This window comes from Mesoplodon densirostris, chromosome 1, assembly GCF_025265405.1.
Source record: "Mesoplodon densirostris isolate mMesDen1 chromosome 1, mMesDen1 primary haplotype, whole genome shotgun sequence".
NCBI classification, from domain to species: domain Eukaryota; kingdom Metazoa; phylum Chordata; class Mammalia; order Artiodactyla; family Ziphiidae; genus Mesoplodon; species Mesoplodon densirostris.
This window is the reverse complement of record NC_082661.1, coordinates 120,228,904-120,248,540: the sequence shown is the minus strand read 5'-3', so window position 1 is coordinate 120,248,540 and position 19,637 is coordinate 120,228,904. Positions and strand designations below refer to the sequence as shown.

Here is a 19,637-nt window from a genome sequence, read left to right as displayed (position 1 = left end):
ACTGTCGTGGCCCCTCCCGTTGCGGAGCACAGGCTCCGGATGTGCAGGCCCAGCGGCCATGGCTCACAGGCCCAGCCGCTCCGCGGCATATGGGATCCTCCCAGACCGGGGCACGAACCCGTATCCCCTGCATCGGCAGGCGGACTCTCAACCACTGCGCCACCAGGGAGGCCCTAAAATAATATTTTTAAAGTTTATTTATTTTTATTTATTTTTGGCTGCATTGGGTCTTTGTTTGTTGTGCATGCGCTTTCTCTAGTTGTGGAAAGCGGGAGTTACTCTTCGTTGCGGTGTGCGGGCTTCTCATTGTGGTGGCTTCTCTTTTTGCACGCAGGCTTTGGTAGTTGTGGCTCTCGGGCTCTAGAGTGCAGGCTCAGTAGTTGTGGCGCATGGGCTTAGTTGCTCTGTGGCATGGGGGATTTTCCCAGACCAGGGCTCGAACCCATGTCCCCTGTATTGGCAAGCGGATTCTAAACCACTGCGCCACCAGGGAAGCCCTTGATGCTGATTTTAAGTTGAGTGTGTATAAGGGACTTGGATGTAAGGCTTTGAAAATTACTTAACTCATTTGACCTTACATTTCTGGAAAAAGGAGTTAAGAATGGTTCTAAACTCCCTACCTGACAGGCATGTGAAATGTTCCGACAGTGCGCTAAACAGACCACAAATTAATATCTTTAAAAATTCCATAATACTTAAAAAAAATAAGATATTAAAAAAACTGTTTGATTAACACAGAAGTGTGGAAGAAATTAAAATATTTAATGTCTGATTAAGTGACCAAAATATGAGAAAGGATTTTGAGGAAAGCTCAGGGAAATGAAAAAAACCTTTTGTTGTTTAGTGTTTAAGAATTTTATCACATGCCTCTTTCCATGTCTTCAAATTCTCATTTCCTGGTAATACCCCCTGTACAGGTTAGAAGAATGGCAATTTCACTGATGCCATAAGAATGATTGTAAATGACTTTGCAGATAAGACTTCAAAATAAATTAATTATGGATAACATTGAAAAGAGAGGGGTAATTCTGGTAGTTCCTTGAGCTGTTTTTGTTTGTTTGTTTTACAAATTTATTTATTTATTTTTGGCTGCATTGGGTCTTTGTCGCTGCACGTGGGCTTTCTCTAGTTGTGGAGAGTGGGGGCTACTCTTCATTGTGGTGCACGAGCTTCTCATTGTGGTGGCTTCTCGTGTTGCGGAGCACAGGCTCTAGGCGCATGGGCTCAGTAGTTGTGGCGCACGGGCGTAGTTGCTCCACGGCATGTGGGATCTTCCCGGACCAGGGCTCGAATCCGTGTCCCCTGCATTGGCAGGCGGATTCTCAACCACTGCACCACTAGGGAAGCCCTGAAAGACATTTTTTTTTTTTTTTTTTTTTTGCGTTACGTGGGCCTCTCACTGCTGTGGCCTCTCCCGTTGCGGAGCACAGGCTCCGGACGCGCAGGCTCAGCGGCCATGGCTCACGGGCCCAGCTGCTCCGTGGCACGAACCCGCGTCCCCTGCATCGGCAGGCGGACTCTCAAGCACTGCGCCACCAGGGGAGCCCTGAAAGACATTTCTTGATCACTGTTTCTTTCCAGTGCAAATATGAGATTGAGTTTAAAGAATCAGGGTTATAAATGTGTTCATTTAAGGACATTTTCTCTTTCTTTTCCTCCTAGGGAGCAGGAGCTTTTGGATATGACGTGTAAACACTGGATGTTAATTTCTACTACTAACCCCACAAGTCTGGAAGATGAAATTGTGGGAAGACTTCTAAAAATTCTGTTTGTAATCTTTGTTGACTTCCTGTCTATTGTATATGTTGTTATAACTTCTTAGAAAGCTGACTTCCCTTACTTTACATGTGAATTTCATATTGAATTACAGTGAATAAAATTTTGTAATTTAGTATGTTGAGTGATTTTAATTTGATGACATCTCCAATTATTCTAGAGGCCAAAAGGACATTGCAATAAAAACAACATTGTGTATTATTTAGTACTTTATGGTTTAGAAAACATTCACATAAATTGAAATGGAATTTTTTCCAAAAATCTACACTACTCTCATAAAACTTCTTGATTTTTAACATGATCGTTAGTTGATAGATTGACTAAAATTTGTAGGTGTAATTATGAGTGAAGTTGTTTCTTAAGGATGTGTACCTATGTGAAATTTTACATGGTTCTTTTTTTTTTAATTTTAAATTCATTTTTAAAATTTATTTTATTGAAGTATAGTTGATTTACAATGTTATGTTAATTTCTGCTATACAGCAAAGTGATTCATTTATACATATATACATTCTTTTTCATATTCATTTCTATTACGGGTTATCACAGGATATTGAATATAGTTCCCTGTGCTGTACAGTAGGACCTTGTTGTTTATTATATGGTTCTATTTTTAACACATCAAGCTTAATATAAGATGATCTTTCCATACTATATACTAATAGTTTATTCTTATTTTCTTACATACACATTTCATCTGTGTGTAGGTAGGTTGTTTTTCTTAACCCTCCACAATTTTATGTTTCTACTAACAAAAACGTAAAGTTAGGAATAGAAATGCTTAAACAACATTCTTTTAGGAAAATAGAACTTGTAAGAAAGGAGAGAAAACAAGGTGCAGCCTGTGTTGATTTTCTGTTTGGGACTAAATGCTCACAGTATGTCATTTTATGTAAGGCTCCCAGTAATCCTAGGAGGCAGGAGTGAGTTGTCCCATTTCACAGATGAACACACTGAATCCTGGAAGAATTATGCTAGCTGGAGACCATACCTAGGAAGTGGCAGAACCAGGTCTTGGGCCTTCACAATCCATCATATCATATTGCCTCCAAAGGTAAATAATAATTAAACAAGTGTGGTTAAAAAACAATCTGTAGAGCTCAACCCTTTTTCACAGTAATGTTTTATTCAAGACCCTATGGCTGTACTTTAGTATTGCCCTGATTTATTTTCTTATTCCACATTTAAAAATCTTCTATCGAAAAGAGAGATTAAGTTTACCCTTTTCTCATATCCAAATGGACAATGCATTCTCTTCCACAGTTTTCTTGACTCCCTCATTTTCTGACAGTGTTAAAATATAACTGTTGAACTTCTGCTCTTTAAGCCTTTGAAAAACAAAGTTCTCTTTGTCCTTTAGACTTTTTGACTTTTTACATTGGACACACATGTTTCATAAAATCCTGATCTCTTCCATGTGATGACCATCTTCTCAGATTTGGCCCAGACATTAATGCAAGGTTTCATAAGAGACCTAATGGAGTGTGAAAGGAATCTGGGACCTTTGAGACTTATTACTTCAGTGACTCTTACTTAACCTTTCAGCGGTGTTGTATATTTAACCATAAGCCAAACAGAGTCAAACTATGTGCCATTTACTGTAACAGAATCTCTTTTTTCCCTACATAATATTGTTGAACACTTCCTTTTGGATATAATGTGGATGTGATGTGTTTCTCCCCAAGCCCCTCTATTTGGGATTTCTTGGAGCCTATTAATCAGGCTGTTGACAGGGAAGTAAAGTCACTCCCAGGCTCAGGCTATTGCTTCTTTTCTGTGTGCTTCCAGTCAGTCAACAATGTGGTTAGAAGCACGGATGCTGAAGCCAGACTGCCTGGATCCAGATCTTGGCTTCACCGCTTATGGTTTAATAACCTTACATCTCTGCTTCCTTACATATAAAATTAGTGCCCGTGTCATAGGTTTGTCGAGAGGATGACATGAGATGACGGGTGCAATGTGCGCAGCCGAGTGCCTGGCATATGGAAAACGCACAATCCGTGGAGGACTGCTGTCGTCAGCATCCTCAGGTGATGCTGAGTGTTAGCGAGCCTCCATCACCCTGCCTGTTCTACACCTCCCCCTTGCCCTTAGAATGACCTCATGTTATCCCATCCCATTGGCCCAAGGATGTGATTCTGTCCCCCTGACCCCTGGCAGAGTTCTGTGGCAAGTGTAGGTATAAACTGGTTGAAACTACGGGGCTTTTATTTGGTTATGTTATTTGGGGACCTGGCGATGACAACTGGATGTCATAATGTGACTCCAGACAACAGAGGATACTTGATGAATAGCCTATTAAAAAAATGTTCATTGATTGATTGATTCTTTTTTTTTAAATTTTTCTTTCAAATTGGGCTATAGTTGATTTACAATGTTGTGTTTCAGGTGTACAGCAAAGTGATTCAGTTATACATATATCCGTTCTTTTTCAAATTCTTTTCCCATTTAGGTTATTACAGAGTAGTGAGCAGAGTTCCCTGTGCTATACAGTAGGTCCTTGTTGGTTATCTATTTTAAATGTAGTGGTGTGTATATGGCAATCCCACCTCCCAGTTTATCCCTCCCTCCCCACCTTTCCCCTTTGGTAACCATAAGTTTGTTTTCTAAGTCTGTGAGTCTGTTTCTGTTTTGTATAAGAAATCAGAGTCTTAATATGCAGTCGACGTGGCTTTGTCGTTGGAAATGGGTCACTTTTCCTCCACTCTTCAAAAATATTTGTTCAGTTCCTTTTTGGCACGGGTGGTGCTGGGCGCCCAGGTCAAACCAGTGAATACAACATAGTTCATGCTCTCCTGGAGCTCACAGGCTAGTGGGGGAAATGAATGAATACCCAAATAGTGCAACGGCCACTGGGGGAAGTATTAGGATGGACATGCCTGGGGTGTTATGAAGGATGTGGTGAAAGGTGTTCTGAGGGCCACCTGCAGCAACTCCTGGGAGCTTGGGAAACATGCAGAATCCTGGTTCCCCCTCCCAACCCCCCAGAACTGCTGAATTCAGAATCTGCACTGTAACCAGATTCCCCAGTGGTTCAGATGCATTGAGAAGTGCTGATGCGGAGGGAAGCTCACGGACTCAGTGTTCCTACTGTTTGGCACTGAACAGGTATGTGACCTCGGGGCAAGTTGCTTAACCTCTCTGGGTCTGCTACTCCTCCCGTGTTAAAACAAAACAAAACAGCACCAAGAAAAAAGCAGAAGTGGCATTAATACCATCAGCTTCGTGTATCACATAGAAACACTGTGACTCTTAAGTGAACTGGACTGATACTTACAGGAAGATGGATAACAGAAAGGAGTCCTAGAAATCTAAGACGTTGTTATAAACATCAAGAAGACAGGAGTAGCTCTGTGAAGTAAGGGACCTGTGACTGCCTTCCGCAGGATTGGAAAAGGATTGTTTTCCTAAATGGCAACAATATCCATGGCGTATACGTATGTATGCAGCCTGGGTTAGGTAAACACGAGTTTTCTGGAATTGAGTGACAAGTACTCTACAGTTGATGAAGCATTAGTGATTCTTTAAGTGTTCACTGGAATGAAATAACTTACAAGAAAACTAAGCCAGACAGCCATTCTGAGTTAGAATGGACAGTTCCTAACTTTGTGGTGTGATTGGGACAAACTGCTTCTGTAGAAACCAGGGTCAAGGTTTTGGGGGATTTTTTTTTTTTTTTGTCTGGTACACGGGCCTCTCACTGTTGTGGCCTCTCCCGTTGTGGAGCACAGGCTCCGGATGCGCAGGCTCAGCGGCCATGGCTCACGGGCCCAGCCACTCCACTGCATGTGGGATCCTCCCGGACCGGGGCACGAACCTGTGTCCCCTGCATCGGCAGGCGGACTCTCAACCACTGCGCCACCAGGGAAGCCCGGGGGATTTTTTTTTTAATTTTTATTTTATATTGGAGTAGAGTTGATTAACAATGTTGTGTCAGTTTCAGGTGTACAGCAAAGGGATTCAGTTATACATACACATGTAGCTATTCTTTTTCAGATTCTTTTCCCATGTAGGTTATTGTAGAATATTGAGCAGAGTTCCCTGTGCTCTACAGTAGGTCCTTTGAGAGAAGATCTGAAGCGCATGGTGTGCACGTGACCTCACAGATGCAGGCTGCTGTTCTGTGCTGCTTCTGCATGGCTGTTGTGTGCTGCCCTTCCTGCAGGCGGTCCTAGTGAGCAAGCTGAAGGCAAGTTGCCACGTAGGCCACTCTGGGATCAGCAATGAGCCTAGACTTATTTATAAACCAACAGGAGAGGCCCCAGAGCTGCTCTGCCACCTGGCCTGGGACCACGGTGAGGGAAGATTAGTGAAGCAGCACAGGAAGTCCTCGGTGGCCAATTGGGTTTTCAGTCTCAGCCCTTTGCCCTTTCAGCCTGGAGGTGGCTACAGACTGTTCTCTGAAGGGTCAGTGTCCCTGGACTCCTGTCTGAGTTGTGGCAGGTACAGAGGCTGACCTTTCGGATGTTGTTTACAAAGTTGATTGTGACTTACCTGGTGGGGATCATTTACTCAATAAATCTTTATCAAGCGCTCACTGCCTATCTGCTAGCTTTGTAGGCACAGGGAAATATTTCGGTCCCTGTCCGTGAAGCCAAATCCGGCCTCTGTACCCCGACACCGAATTAATTTTCAGAGGCAGAGTTCTGGGTGAAGTAAAAAGAATAGCTTTATTGCTTTGCCAGGCAAAGGGGGCCACAGCAGGCTAATGCCCTCAAAATTGTGTGTCCTGACCTGGAGGGGCTAGTGAGGAGTTTTATAGTAATGGTTCAAAGAGGAGGGCGTGGTCAGCTCCTGGACGTTCTTCTCATTGGTTGGTGGTGAGGTAATTGGGAGTCAGCATCATCAAACTTCTGGTTCCAACCGGTCTGGGGTCTACGTGCTTGTGGGCAGCAGACTGTTAACTTCTCCCACCTGGTGAGGGCTTCAGTATCTGTAAAGAGTTCAAAGAAATCGTCATGTGTATCCCTTGAGGGGGAAGCAGGACCCTGCCCCAAGGCTGCACTCTTGTTTCTTGACTGCTCCTCCCTTGTCTGAATCACCTCCCTTCCCTGATTAACAACTCTTTGAAGCTGCTGGTTGGAACTCAGGGAAGTCATGGAGGCTGAATGAAGCCTATTTCCTGTAATCAAGAAATGGGGGACACGGAAAGGCTTTTGTGCCCAGGATCCCCACAGGGTGCTGCTTAGTATCATCCTCAGGGAGCTTGCCTTCTGCCGGGGAGGCGGACAACCAACTGATAAGCACGTGAGAGTTTCAGATAGTGCCAAATGCTGTGCAGAAAATGAAGTGGAGCCATGAGAGAGAGGGTTTCTGTGGGGGAAGAATATTTTAATTAGGAGGAGCTAAGGAGCTTTTCCTGAGAAGGTGACAATGGAGCAGAGGCTTGACTGATGAGGAGCTAGCCAGGTGGAGATCTGGGGACAAGTGAGGACTTCCTGCAGGAAGAACAGCAGGTACAAAGGCACTGCAGTAGGTGGAGCTCAGCAAACCCTTAGGAAGGCCAGTGTGACTACAGCTTAGTGAAGAAGTGGGGAGTTACTTTTGTAGGATTGATAAAAATTAGCTTCTACATAACTTCTCTGGTTTAGGGAAACTTCCTCATGGCAGAATAAAGAGAGAATGTGAGACTCTCTGATGTTCTGTGTCCTTTGTATGGTACACATCACAACTTACTTTAAACAAGGAATCATCTCTCCAGGGGTTTCAATTTTTCCATGATTATTCCAGGCTGATCGTGTCTGGCCCCTAACTTGTCATGATGCTAGGGAGCTTCATGGCTCTACTAGATGAATGAAAAAGCTGTGTTTTTAGGACAGCTTTTTAAAAACTGTAAGCAGAGCTAAAACTTCATCTGCTGTAGCTTATTTTAACAGCAGCCTTATTGACATATTGTTCATATACCATACAATTAATCTATTTGAAATGTACAATTCAATGATTTTTTAGTGTATTACAGAGTGTGCAACTATTACCACAATGAGTTTGGAACAATTTTATCACCCTAAAAAGAAACCCCATACCCATTAATCCCCACGAGCAGTTACTTCCGATTTTCCCTCAACCTAACCTGCCCCCAACCACCCCTCCCACCAGCCCTAGGCAATACTAATCTACTTTTTATGTGGGAATTTCATATAAAAAGAATCATACAATGTATAGCCTTTTGTGCCTGGCTTCTTTATGGCCAAATAATATTCCATTGGATGGATATACCACATATTATTTATCCATTGATCAGTAGATGGATATTTGCATTGTTTTTATTTTTGTCAATTATGAATAATGCTGCTATGAACGCTCATTTACCAATTTTTGCAAGGGCATATGTTTTCATTTCTCTTGGGTATACACCAACTTGTGGGATTATTGGGTCATATGGTGACTCTTCCTTTAAACTTCTGAGGAACTGCTGGACTATTTTACAAAGCAGATGACCCACATCTATAATCCTTGAGAAGGTTTCTCTTGATCTCTAAAGGAAAAAGAACAGTTTTGTCACCCTGATAATCCTCAGGATTTCAAATATTAAACGGTAGGTCATGAAATAAAGGCTAAAGATGAAAATATTTGCTCCCTTCCTCTTGAGTTGAGTTTTAAAACTTCATCTGTTTTCTTTAAATCTCTCTTTTATGCTATCTAGCAATCAGAGCTCATTCTTTGGGCTCCTTTTTACCCATTTCATATCAGAGTTAATTACTTAAGAAATTCCTCACATTTCTTTCAGGTACCTTAGGTCACATAATAAAGATCCAAGTTAATATGAGATATTTTTTCATTGATGGCAATTAGATTTATTCAATTAATTTTCACTGGATACCTACTCTAAGCCAGGCATGTTCAAGGTGCTAGATATTTTCTGTGCTGTTTTCGATTCTAGGAAGTTCACTTTATTAGTCCTGTGGTTGGAGGAGTACCTTGTAGTGCAAATGATTCTCATAGCTCATAAGCAGTCTCTTTGCAGACTGAGTTTTTGGCCTTTGGTATTCATCAGCTGCAAACTTCTTATAAAATATACTCTTTTGCCACACTTAGTGAATGAAATATCTTGTAGATTATAATTATCAGCATGGCAGGAGTTCCATTTGGTATTTCTTTTCCCACCCACAGCAATATTCATTTCTTGATTTCTTTGGTGGTATACTGTAACACTGTGGGCTAAAGAACTTGTTGAAAAATCATCTTGACCAGCCAAAGAAAAGTTGAACTAACAGCCTTGCCAAGAATGACATCTAAGTCAAAATCCAACCCTTCAGTTCATTAAGACCACAGTTGACAGAAGATGGACCCAAGTTGCAGAAATATTGGTGTGGGGTGGGGTGCAGGCGACCCTTGAGGAGAGATTCAGGTCTACTTGGTAAAAAGGTTAATTTTCAGACTTGGTGTGTCACTGAACTTTGTTGATTTCCTGGGCTGGTTATCATACCTGCTTGTCACTATAGGAGCTCTTCTTGAGTGAATTTCAAGAACTCAGATGCAGGTTTTGATGAGACATCCTTAAAGGATATTGTATATGACAACTATTCGTAATCACTGTAAATGTGTCAATGGGTAGAATTTTCTTCTTCTAATTGTGTAGAGGAAAAGTAGGATCAGATTCCCAGTTGTAGTGGGGTTCTTTGGTATATTCATGAATACAAACACTTGTATGACACTTATTATGTTAGGCTATTTGGAGCACTTTATGTGGTTTAATTCACTGATTCTTCTCAACTACCATATGAGATAGGTATCATTCTCCCACTTTTACAGATGAGGAAACAGGCACAGGGAGAAGGAACCTCTTCAAGGTTACAGAGCTAATCAGTAGTCAGGCTTCAAGTTGTGTGCTCTTATCCTCTATTCTCTCCACCTCTTATTATTCAACCCCGTGGAGCCTCTGTTTCTTCATCTGAAAAATTAGTAGATTAAATGCTACAGCAAGTGTGAGGTTCTACCTGCTGATCTTCAAGGCCTCTTGACTAGTTCTAAGACTGATTCAAATTCAGTAGTCTCAAAAAAACATGCATGACCGCATGTAACTAAGAGAAATAATCAGGGCACAAAGCATCCTGAGTGCTGAAATACTCAAAAAGCAGCCTCTGAGCCTCCAAGGATGTCTGGAGGACCAGGTTTATGGAAGGAAATGCCCACAATTATTGTTGTCCATGATGTTGAGAGTAAATTCAGCTTTCACTTGGTGGGTGCCAGCATCTGTGTGATCAATCCAAGTATTTATACTGTGGGTCATTCCACTCTAGATTTAGAAATGTAGTGGTTTCTTTTTATATACAGACTGATGGATTTGGTTGTGGATATTAGAGCTGTTGGCATGCCTCTGTCTGAGCCAGCTGTACATCTGGGGTTTGACTGGTGTTTGCTTGTTGTTGCCAAAGGATGTGGCCCCTTCCTTCTAAGGTCACTTTAACCTAATAATCAACCCTGACTCTTCTCGGTGAGGACAAGCCTTTTTCCAGTAAAACTTTGGCATGTACTTTGCACGTACCACTACTCACTGTACTGGTATTGAATAGGTTTCTTGCTCTTTGTTTCTGTTGCATATGTTCACCCACCTATGATCATATTATCCAAACCATAGATCAGGAAATGTGAGTCAGACAAAAGAACTTTCTACCATATCCAATTGCAAAAGAAATCTTGGAAATATATTTTAAATTGGAGTTTCTTGGAAATCTTCTTATGTTTTATTAGAACAATGAGATTCAGTATTTGAAATTTGGACTGTTCTAGAGGATCCTGCAGTGGGAGGCACACTTCCCTTAATTTTACAGCAATTCTTTATAAGCTCTTATGGGAAACCTGGAATCCATCCCCAACCTTTCTTTCCACTAATCCCCACACCTATCAGTTAGATGGCACTTCTTAATCTCTCAGATTGCTCCCCTTATTTCAAAATTCTCTAGGTGTTAAATTTTCAAGTATATATTTTTGCCTCAGCTGTTAAATCAGCCTCTGACCACTTTCTCTCCCAGTCCATCTTCCAACGTGGTTTCTAAGAGTGATAGTTTTGAAACACAAAGCCAACCATGTCATCCACTGTTTAGAAGCCTTCAGTGGTTCCTCTTTGCTTCCTGGAGAACGACTTCATATACAGACACAGGGTCTAACCCACTGTAGAGGACATTTATTCTGTTTAGGCTAGTCAACATCCCAATCTGCTTTTGGAGAGTCCTCTCAAAGTGCCTTGTCTTCCTCTGAGTGAAATGGTTACATTGCCCAAACCGGGCCAGTCACACTTTCTCTTCTGGGACTTTGAATCCTGAACAAAACCCTGCAAGGATGGAGAAAATAAGACAGAGCCCATTCATTTCCTGATGAAGCAATGTAGCCCCTGCCAGTTAGATCTCTAAGTGGACCGGAGTCCTGGGTTCTCCGTTCGTGCTGTCCTGCCAAGAGATGGGAGCTGGTGCTAACAATCAAAAGCCCTATTCCTGTTTACCTCCCACTTCCTACAAGTACTCTGACCTTGAATCATTTGTAATTATCCACTGTAGTTCCCTAGCCTGGGAGTCTTTTACTCCATTAAGACTTTGTAAACGCTCTTCCCCCAGTCTTGGAATGCCCTCTTCTCAACCCAAGCAGTGTTTCCGCCTCTCTGTTCTCTTAAGGTAGCACAAGTACCGTGACGGAGGTACTTAGCACATTCTAGTGATTTTTCACCTGACAGTCTCCTAGACTGCAAAACCCTTTGTTTTCATATAATGCCTGACACAGCATAAATGATTAAGAATTATTTAAAGAGTGAATAAGTAAGAATTGACAGTATAGCTTTTAATCCATGCGTGGAGATTTATGTTATAGACAATTGAGGCACATTTCCAGAATTCAAGAAACAGGTTGCAAGTTGCAGATCATAGAATCAACATAAAATGCATGAGACTCACCATAAGGTAAATTGCTGAGGAGATTAAGGCAAAGTGATCAAAGTAGCAATGGTAAAGTCACAGTCATGTGGCAAACACTGAGCATTTATTTTACAAGTTTTTTTTTTTAAACTAGGTAAGTAATTTTAAGACATTATTTTTAATACTGCTTGGTTAAATAGTGTAGTGATTAAGAGCACAGAATCTAGAGTAAGACAGTCTTGGTTGAAATTGCGTACCTCTGTTTTTTCGTCTGTAAAATGAGGGAAATGGTACCTCCCTCATAGGGATATATACAAGTATGCAAAGTACTCAGCACAGTGCCTGGTCATTCTCTCTTTGCCACTCTCCCCAGCCCAATCCAATGTCTGCCTTCATTGCCCTGCTTTGTGCCCAGGAGGCTGACCCTTTGTGGGCAGCATTTCCTGGGTTCCCTCGGTACCTGGCTTCTGCCTGGCTTTGACCAATGGTAGGTGCCACCAAGAGATTTGAGAGCAAAGAGAGAGGTAGGGGTATTCTCTCCACAGTCACTTTGACTCTTTGTCTCTGGCAATAAAATGATATCTCTTCCCAATTCCTGCTCCCTTTGGGTGGCCCCTCCTTTGCAGGTTCTGCTCTCCAGGCGCTGGTAACACTAGGTCTTCCCTTTGTTACTTAAAGCCCAGGAGCAGTAATCACTTCCCACCATCTAGTATGGGTGTCTCTTGTTTATTCCTTTAATGTTGTCCACATTGCATTAAATATCTAATTATAGATATTCTTTCCCTTAAGATTCCTTCTCTTGGCTATCTGGGATAAATTCTGTTTCCTGCCTGTGCCTTGACAATACACTGCATATATTAATTGCTTAAAAATGTGAGCTATGGGCTTCCCTGGTGGCGCAGTCGTTGAGAGTCCGCCTGCCGATGCAGGGGACACGGGTTCGTGCCCTGGTCTGGGAAGATCCCACATGCCACGGAGCGGCTGGGCCTGTGAGCCATGGCCGCTGAGCCTGCGCGTCCGGAGCCTGTGCTCCGCAACGGGAGAGGCCACAACAGTGAGAGGCCCGCGTACCGCAAAAAAAAAAAAAAAAAAAAAGTGAGCTATTATTATATTAAATTGTTAATCTGAACAAATATATAAATTAAATAGGTAATTATTAACATTAAACATTATGATGATATTAAAATACACATGGCTATTGAGTAGAAAGCAGGATTCACATGCCTCTTTAAAATCAAGCAGAAGATCTCAAACACATTTTACTTCTACAGCTGGTTGTTTTGCCTATGGTTTGAAATAACTCCCAAGCACTTCGATGGGGAAATATAAGAGCTTTACACTGTGGTGGGTGGTAGGGACATAGGGGTGAGCATACCTTTCTGTGTGAGCACAGCCCTGGTGGGGAGGTGGATAGAGGAAATTCATTCATCAATTCGTCAATTTCCATCTGTATTCAAATGTTCTTATGGAACATGTTTGACTTTACATTTTTTCTTTATAACTTTTGTTTCATGGGTTAGTTACCATATTCTAAACTTTACCCAACAAACCAAAGTTGTAGCATATTGAATAGGTGACCAAAAAAATGTTTACATGCTGAAATCATGGAGCAAAGCATTTGGACTGTCCAGAAATTTTGGAGTGAACAGACCCTGAACATGGAGTAGAGGTCACGCTTTTTCTCCCTTGTCATGTAATGAAGAAGACAAGAAGGCCAAAACTTGCCATGTTGACCTGATACATTGTTTGGAGCTGTCTGAAACTTTGTTATGTAATGCACATAAGTCAGACACTGAGGCAGAGGCATATTTAAAAAATTGGCACTGCTTCATAAAAGATTCAATTCAATGGTCTTATGATCATTTAAAAATAACATTTATCAATTGCACCTGTATTTTCACAAGAAGAGACTGGAACCACTGGTACATTTGAACTGGGCAGCCTACCTTTGGAAGTAAACCCTTCCGTGGTCATCTGTTATTGTAGATCATACAAGTTGAATTTGTAAGATACACGATGCCCTGAGTGAATTCAGATGTGGGAAATGGCCTTAAACTGTCCTGGACACATGAGGGAATTTCCTCCTTCTCTCCCTTCAGTACGTTTATGGAGGGTCTACTATGTGTCAAGCACTGCGCTTGATCCTGAGCTAGAGCTGTGAACGAGCACAGTGAGGGGCCACACAGCCTAGCCTTACCAGTGGGCATGCTAGGCTCACACTGTGTTTACCTCCTGTCTCTGCCGCTTTGGTGCCCCAACTTTGGGCAGCTCATTTAACCTCAGGGGGTCTTAATTCCTCATCTATAGGATGAGTAAAAAGTAGTAGTTGCGGGCTTCCCTGGTGGTGCAGTGGTTGAGAGCTCGCCTGCCGATGCAGGGGACACGGGTTCGTGCCCCGGACTGGGAAGATCCCACATGCCGCGGAGCGGCTGGGCCCGTGAGCCATGGCCACTGAGCCTGCGCATCCTCAGCCTGTGCTCCGCAACGGGAGAGGCCACAACGGTGAGAGGCCCGCGTACCACAAAAAAAAAAGTAGTAGTTGCTCTATGGGATTCAATGAGATGATTGTAACTACTTAGAACAGAATAGAGCTTGGCTGAGTAAGGCAACTGAAGAATTTCAGTGATCTACTGTAGCAAAAATATTACTCAGAGGGACTTCTGGGCAGTCCAGTGGTTAAGACTCTGCCTTCCAATGCATGGGGCATGGGTTCGATCCCTGGTCCGGGAACTAAGATCCCACATGCTATGCAGTGCAGCCAAAAAAAAAAAAAAAAAAAATATATATATATATATATATATATATATATATATATATATATTACTGACAGTTCGAGCATGCATTCATTGACTGTTTGATCATTCGTTTCTTCATTCCTTCATTCAATGAAAGCTCACTAAACAAAGTTCTATTCTTGCTGCCACTGTGCTCTAGGGAATAGTGATGAACAGGACACATCTGGTACCTGCTCTTGGAGTTTATAGTTTCGCTGTGCAGACAGACAATGAGCACGTTACAGATGATGTCAATCCAACACCTGGAGATAAACTGGGTGTTTCGGAAACAGTATTCATGAAGATGTAGGTTGTTTCTCGTTATGGCCTTGAAACCAAGCAATGCAGGTCAGAAGGATGTAAAGTGGAAGTGTGTATATGTGTCCACACACAGACACACACACACACAGAAGGAGATGTACATTCCATGTAATTTTACATCTCTCATTTCCATTTTCATGAGACAGGGCGGTGGTTCAGAGCATGGCCCTCTGTAGCCTGGATGCCTGGATTTGAACCTAGCCTACCCCTCATTAACTGTGTGATTGGGGTTAAATTTTTTAACTTCTTTCTAGTCATTTTCATCACTGGCAAAACGTGGATGATAAGAGCACCTACTTTTTAGGTTTACTGTGAACCTTAGGTGAGTTAATACAAGTGAGAAGACAGTGCTCCACTAGCTTGTACCACCCTTGACTCATTTTTCTAAGGTAGACTGGGAACAGCACAGGCTTAGCAATTAGCCAGACCAGGGCCTGAATCTTACTCCATCACTTACCAACTGAGTGACTCAGCAAGTAACTTAACCTCTCTAAATTCCAGTTTCCTCATCTACAAAATGAAGATAATGATACTTAACCACATGAGATTGCTTTGTGGTTATGAGACTGCATAGTTCTTGGCAGTTACTAGCCACTCAAAGAATAGCATTTATCACGGGCTTCCCTGGTGGCGCAGTGGTTGAGAGTCCGCCTGCCAATACAGGGAACACGGGTTCGTGCCCTGGTCCGGAAAGATCCCACATGCCGTGGAGCGGCTAGGCCTGTGAGCCATGGCAGCTGAGCCTGCGCATCCGGAGCCTGTGCTCCGCGACGGGAGAGGCCACAGCAGTGAGAGACCCGCGTACCGCAAAAAAAAAAAAAAAAAAAGAATAGCATTTATCCCTCTTCCCTGCCTTCCTCTAAGATTAAAAATCGTTTAAGCCAGATAGCATGATGAAAGAAAAGGCAAGAAAAACATGAAACAATAATCTGGAGAGTTGCAAGAAAAAAATGATATAGTGTGTCTTTAAGGTCATTTTTGACATTTGAAAATTTGTCTTTTTCAACAAAAGCTCTGTAAGCATGAGGGGGAAGGATTAATCCACTTCTACTGTTTTCTGATCTTTTATCTGTTAGAGGGTGAGTGAATGAAAACGAATTAATAGCATGATCTTCAGATCTATGAGCTAACTGCTATAAAAACTCTAAAGTCTCTTTTGTTAAGTTATTTTTATGTCAAAGTGTAGTGTCTATGTAGCTGTGCTGCCATTCATAAACAGGGGAAGAACAAGACATACAAAAGAGAAGAAACCGGGCTTCCCTGGTGGTGCAGTGGTTGAGAGTCCGCCTGCCGATGCAGGGGACACGGGTTCGTGCCCCGGTCCGAGAGGATCCCACATGCCGCGGAGTGGCTGGGCCCGTGAGCCATGGCCGCTGAGCCTGCGCGTCCGGAGCCTGTGCTCCGCAACGGGAGAGGCCACAACAGTGAGAGGCCCGCGCACTGCAAAAAAAAAAAAAAAAAAAAAAAGAAGAAACCTGCCCTGATGTGCTAAGGCTAAGTCGGGAAGGGAAGTCTGGTCAGCCGGGCAGGCACTGGACTAGCGTCTCAGGGGCTGTGCAAATGTCCTAACCCTCCCCTACCAACCAATGCCTGCCTCTGCCCTCCATGTTTCTGGCTCCCTTGCTGGGCTGAGGACCGCAGAGCGATTTTAGGTTAATTTCTGTCTTATTCTCTAAAAGCTTCAGGCAGCAGATAGTCTAAGAAGGGGGGACCTTAGAACATTTAACAAATCACAGACTTCTTAACAAATGCCCAAAATGATAACTAACAAGGCAAAAAACAAGTGCCTTCCTTCAGGGTACCACCTCTGTATCAATTTTTCTTGAAATGCTTTCCCTTAGGTCTCTTTCTTCCCAAGGGAGGCTCATTTAAATCCGGTTTATTTCATGACCCACCTTTTCCTCTCACTCCACCTTGTTGAAAGTGCATCAACTTCTGGGTCCAAGAGAGACCCAGAAGGGCAGGGGCTGCACAGAGCTGTAGAGCCAGCAGTATTGTGGGTTTTTGTTGTTGTTTGTTTTTTGTTTTTGGCGGTACGCGGGCCTCTCACTGCTGTGGCCTCTCCTGTCGCGGAGCACAGGCTCCGGACGCGCAGGCTCAGCGGCCATGGCTCACGGGCCCAGCCACTCCGCGGCATGTGGGATCTTCCCGAACTGGGGCACGAACCCGCGTCCCCTGCATCAGCAGGCGTACCCTCAACCACTGCGCCACCAGGGAAGCCCGAGCCAGCAGTATTGAACTTCTCTGACCCTCGCCTCCCAAGCAGATCTTGCATCTTCACGTCACCGGGGATAAAACCTCTGGGGGGTCGAGAGGTCATTTTGGTCTTTGCCGATTGAGAGATTTAGCGAGTAACAACCCTCTCAACTCCAGTTTCCTTCTCTGTGAAATGGTGCTAACAACACTCAACCACTTTGAGAGGCACAGGAGGTAGCACAGTCTCTCTCTGCCAAAACCTGCTCCCCAGCCCCGCTCTGTCCTGGGGCAGGGGTTGATCAGGAACTCATCCGTGGCTTCTCTGGGTCAAATTCCATTCATAGGTAAAGTGTCAAGGTTGGACTAGATTTCTGAGTTCTCTAGTGTGTCTAAATGCTCTGCTGAGGTGTGACTGAACAAAAAACCTTCACAAGAAGGTGGAGGCAATTTTCACATTCCAGGCAGGCAATAATTTCCTAAGCCAACGGGCGCCTCCCGCCCTGCCCCCGCTCCAGAAGCCAGCCAGCTTCCACGCTCCCTGCCTTCTCCAGGCTGCATTCTGCCCACTTCATTCACGACATTATGAGTCTGGACCCCCAGCCATTTTGAGTTTTTGCCCCCGGAATTCAGTCTTACACTAAAGTTGGAACCATGCTGTGTGTAAGAATGAGCTAATTTTCAGTTCTCAGTTGATAGGCGTGGACTGTCTGAGCAGACATGGGAATGCTGGTCATACATTCTCTTTATAAGAAATCTGGGAAAACTCGGTGGAGGTGAGAACAGGGACATGGCAACTTCAGAAACCCACTGGTGAACACAGAAATATTTTTCAAGCAGGGTTCCCCTGTCCCCCAAATGTAATTTCATATACATTGATTGCTTCGACCAACTATCAAGAAGATATTTGCTCTGGTGGTTAGGGGGTATCTGAATCAAAGAAAAAGCTTTCTAAAAATATCTTTTATCAAAACAAGTAGAGAAAAGTACACAAATGATCAGTGTACAGGTCAATGCATTATTACAAAGTGAATGCACGTGAGTAACCGCAAACCAGGTCAAAAATAGAAGAGGATGAGAAGCCCCCATTGTATCCCCTCTCCATTTTTCCTTCCAGAAACTATTTCTGGGACCACCTTCCTCTGATTCTTACTGTTACTTTTTCCCCCTCTAATCTTTCTCCCTCTTAGGACAAAACAAAATAATATCAACTAGCACTGGCCATTCTTTTCCCCATAACCTGAATGAAAGTCGGCAAATTGAGTGGAAAGGAATGATGTGCGACAAATAGATGAACTGCTATTTTCCTACCTGTAAGAACACTTGCCAGTGTGGCCAGGGTCCACAGGTGTTTTTGGAACTTGCATCTCACATAGACTTCTGGATGCGGGCAAGATGAAAAACCGTGGCTCAGGAAGCTTATGCAGCTTCATTTGGACTTCAGAAACCAACCCTTTGCAAGGTGTAGGGTCTTTGTCTAGGTCAGAATTAGAGGAGGTTCAGTGTCTAAAGGAAATTTTCATTTCAGTGATGGGTGGTCCCAGCCCCCTTTGAGAAGCTGGTAGAAGATATGGTGTCCCTTCTCAGAAAGACCTATATACACAGGAACACAAAAAGTGCACATCACTTTATGGGGTTGCCACACCTGGTAAGCCCTAGGTACCCACCTATGGACTGTCCCCAGTCTGCTGCAGTGACTGTGGGAATCTCAGCACTTACGCTAAAGATAGGAGTGTATTGTTAGTACAGCTCACCTGCCATACAGACTAAACATCCTCAGATGCAGCCTCTCTCCCTCAGCACACTATGAGCACTTCGGGGGCGCCCCCCTTTCCCATAGAGCTGTCACAAAGGGCAGCACTTGGCATCCTCACTCCTCACTGCCCAGGAGCACCGACTGCACAAAGTTCTGGTGCCCGTCTCTCTGGGATCACTGCCAGCTGGGGATACAGCTCCGGCCAGGAGGGCGCCCGGCCGTCCAGGAACCTGGGAGACCCGGGGAGACTCGCACTCATCCTCAGACCCGGGCTCCCTCCAAATGCACACTGTCCTGGGCGGGCCGGCGCGGGCACGCGGTGGGCGGCGGGGCGCAGCGGCGCCGGGGGACGCGCTCGTGCGCGCACCGAGAGGGCCCGTGGCCGGCGGTGCCCCGCTCTCCCGCGGTCTTGGTGGCTCCGGGCCGGAGCCGGGCCCGGGCAGCGGCCCCCGCAGTGCCCTCCTTCCGCCTGGCCGGCCCGGCCCGGCCGGGAGCCGCCAGAGCGGGAGCAGCGCCCCTACCGCCCGCCTTTCCACCTCCATCTCCTCCGCCTCCTTCTCCTTCCCCACTCACTCAGTCACAACCGGTTCAGACTGGCCGGGGTGCCCCGCAAAGAAGAGACACGGGGCGGGGGGGGGGCGGGGCGGGAAACACAGGGAATAACTTCCCGAGGAGGAGGACCACGACGAGAAGGTGGAGCCCACAGGAGGGGCCGGCTCCCTCCCTCCACGTGGCCGCCGCCGCCGCCGCGGGGCTCGGCGGGGGCAGAGGGCGGCGGCTCGCTGGGCAGCGCGTAGCGGGACCGGTTGCCCAATACTCCGGCAGGGGCCGGGGCCGGGCCCCCGGATAAATAGCCGCCCGGCAGGCCCGGAGCTGCAGGGGAGAGCGGCGGCCGCGGTCCTCCCCGCACCACCCGCCCGGGGCACTGCGCCCTGTGCTGCGCCCCGGAGACCCGCCGAGGCCGGTACCCAG

At 44.8% G+C, this 19,637-nt stretch overlaps 2 protein-coding genes and 1 long non-coding RNA gene across 6 annotated transcripts in view; 2 read left to right on the top strand and 1 right to left on the bottom strand.

Annotated features, from left to right (window-relative positions):
- The first annotated feature begins 1,681 nt into the window (after positions 1–1,681).
- Positions 1,682–1,822, top strand: MRLN (myoregulin). Its single transcript, XM_060090339.1, has one exon. It carries the CDS (start codon positions 1,682–1,684, stop codon positions 1,820–1,822), a length of 141 nt encoding a protein of 46 aa, XP_059946322.1.
- A 4,605-nt stretch (positions 1,823–6,427) lies between these two features.
- On the bottom strand, positions 6,428–19,299 carry LOC132484139 (uncharacterized). 2 transcript variants are annotated; one of them, XR_009531156.1, is made up of 3 exons: positions 19,239–19,299; positions 18,221–18,386; positions 6,428–6,709 (listed from the first exon to the last, which is right to left on the bottom strand). It is a non-coding gene; the product is annotated as an uncharacterized LOC132484139 (long non-coding RNA). The 2 variants fall into 2 exon arrangements; XR_009531155.1 differs by having other exon boundaries at positions 18,221–18,502; positions 19,239–19,297.
- An 83-nt stretch (positions 19,300–19,382) lies between these two features.
- SLC16A9 (solute carrier family 16 member 9) overlaps positions 19,383–19,637 on the top strand; it is a 76,312-nt gene continuing 76,057 nt past the window's right edge. For all 3 annotated transcript variants that reach the window (XM_060090311.1, XM_060090301.1, XM_060090278.1), the window contains exon 1: positions 19,383–19,637. The gene's annotated coding sequence lies outside the window, so the exon portion shown is untranslated.

Coding starts and splice junctions, on each gene's coding strand:
- MRLN (XM_060090339.1), top strand. CDS start 1,682: ATGACGTGTAAACACTGGATGTTAATTTCTACTACTAACCCCACAAGT.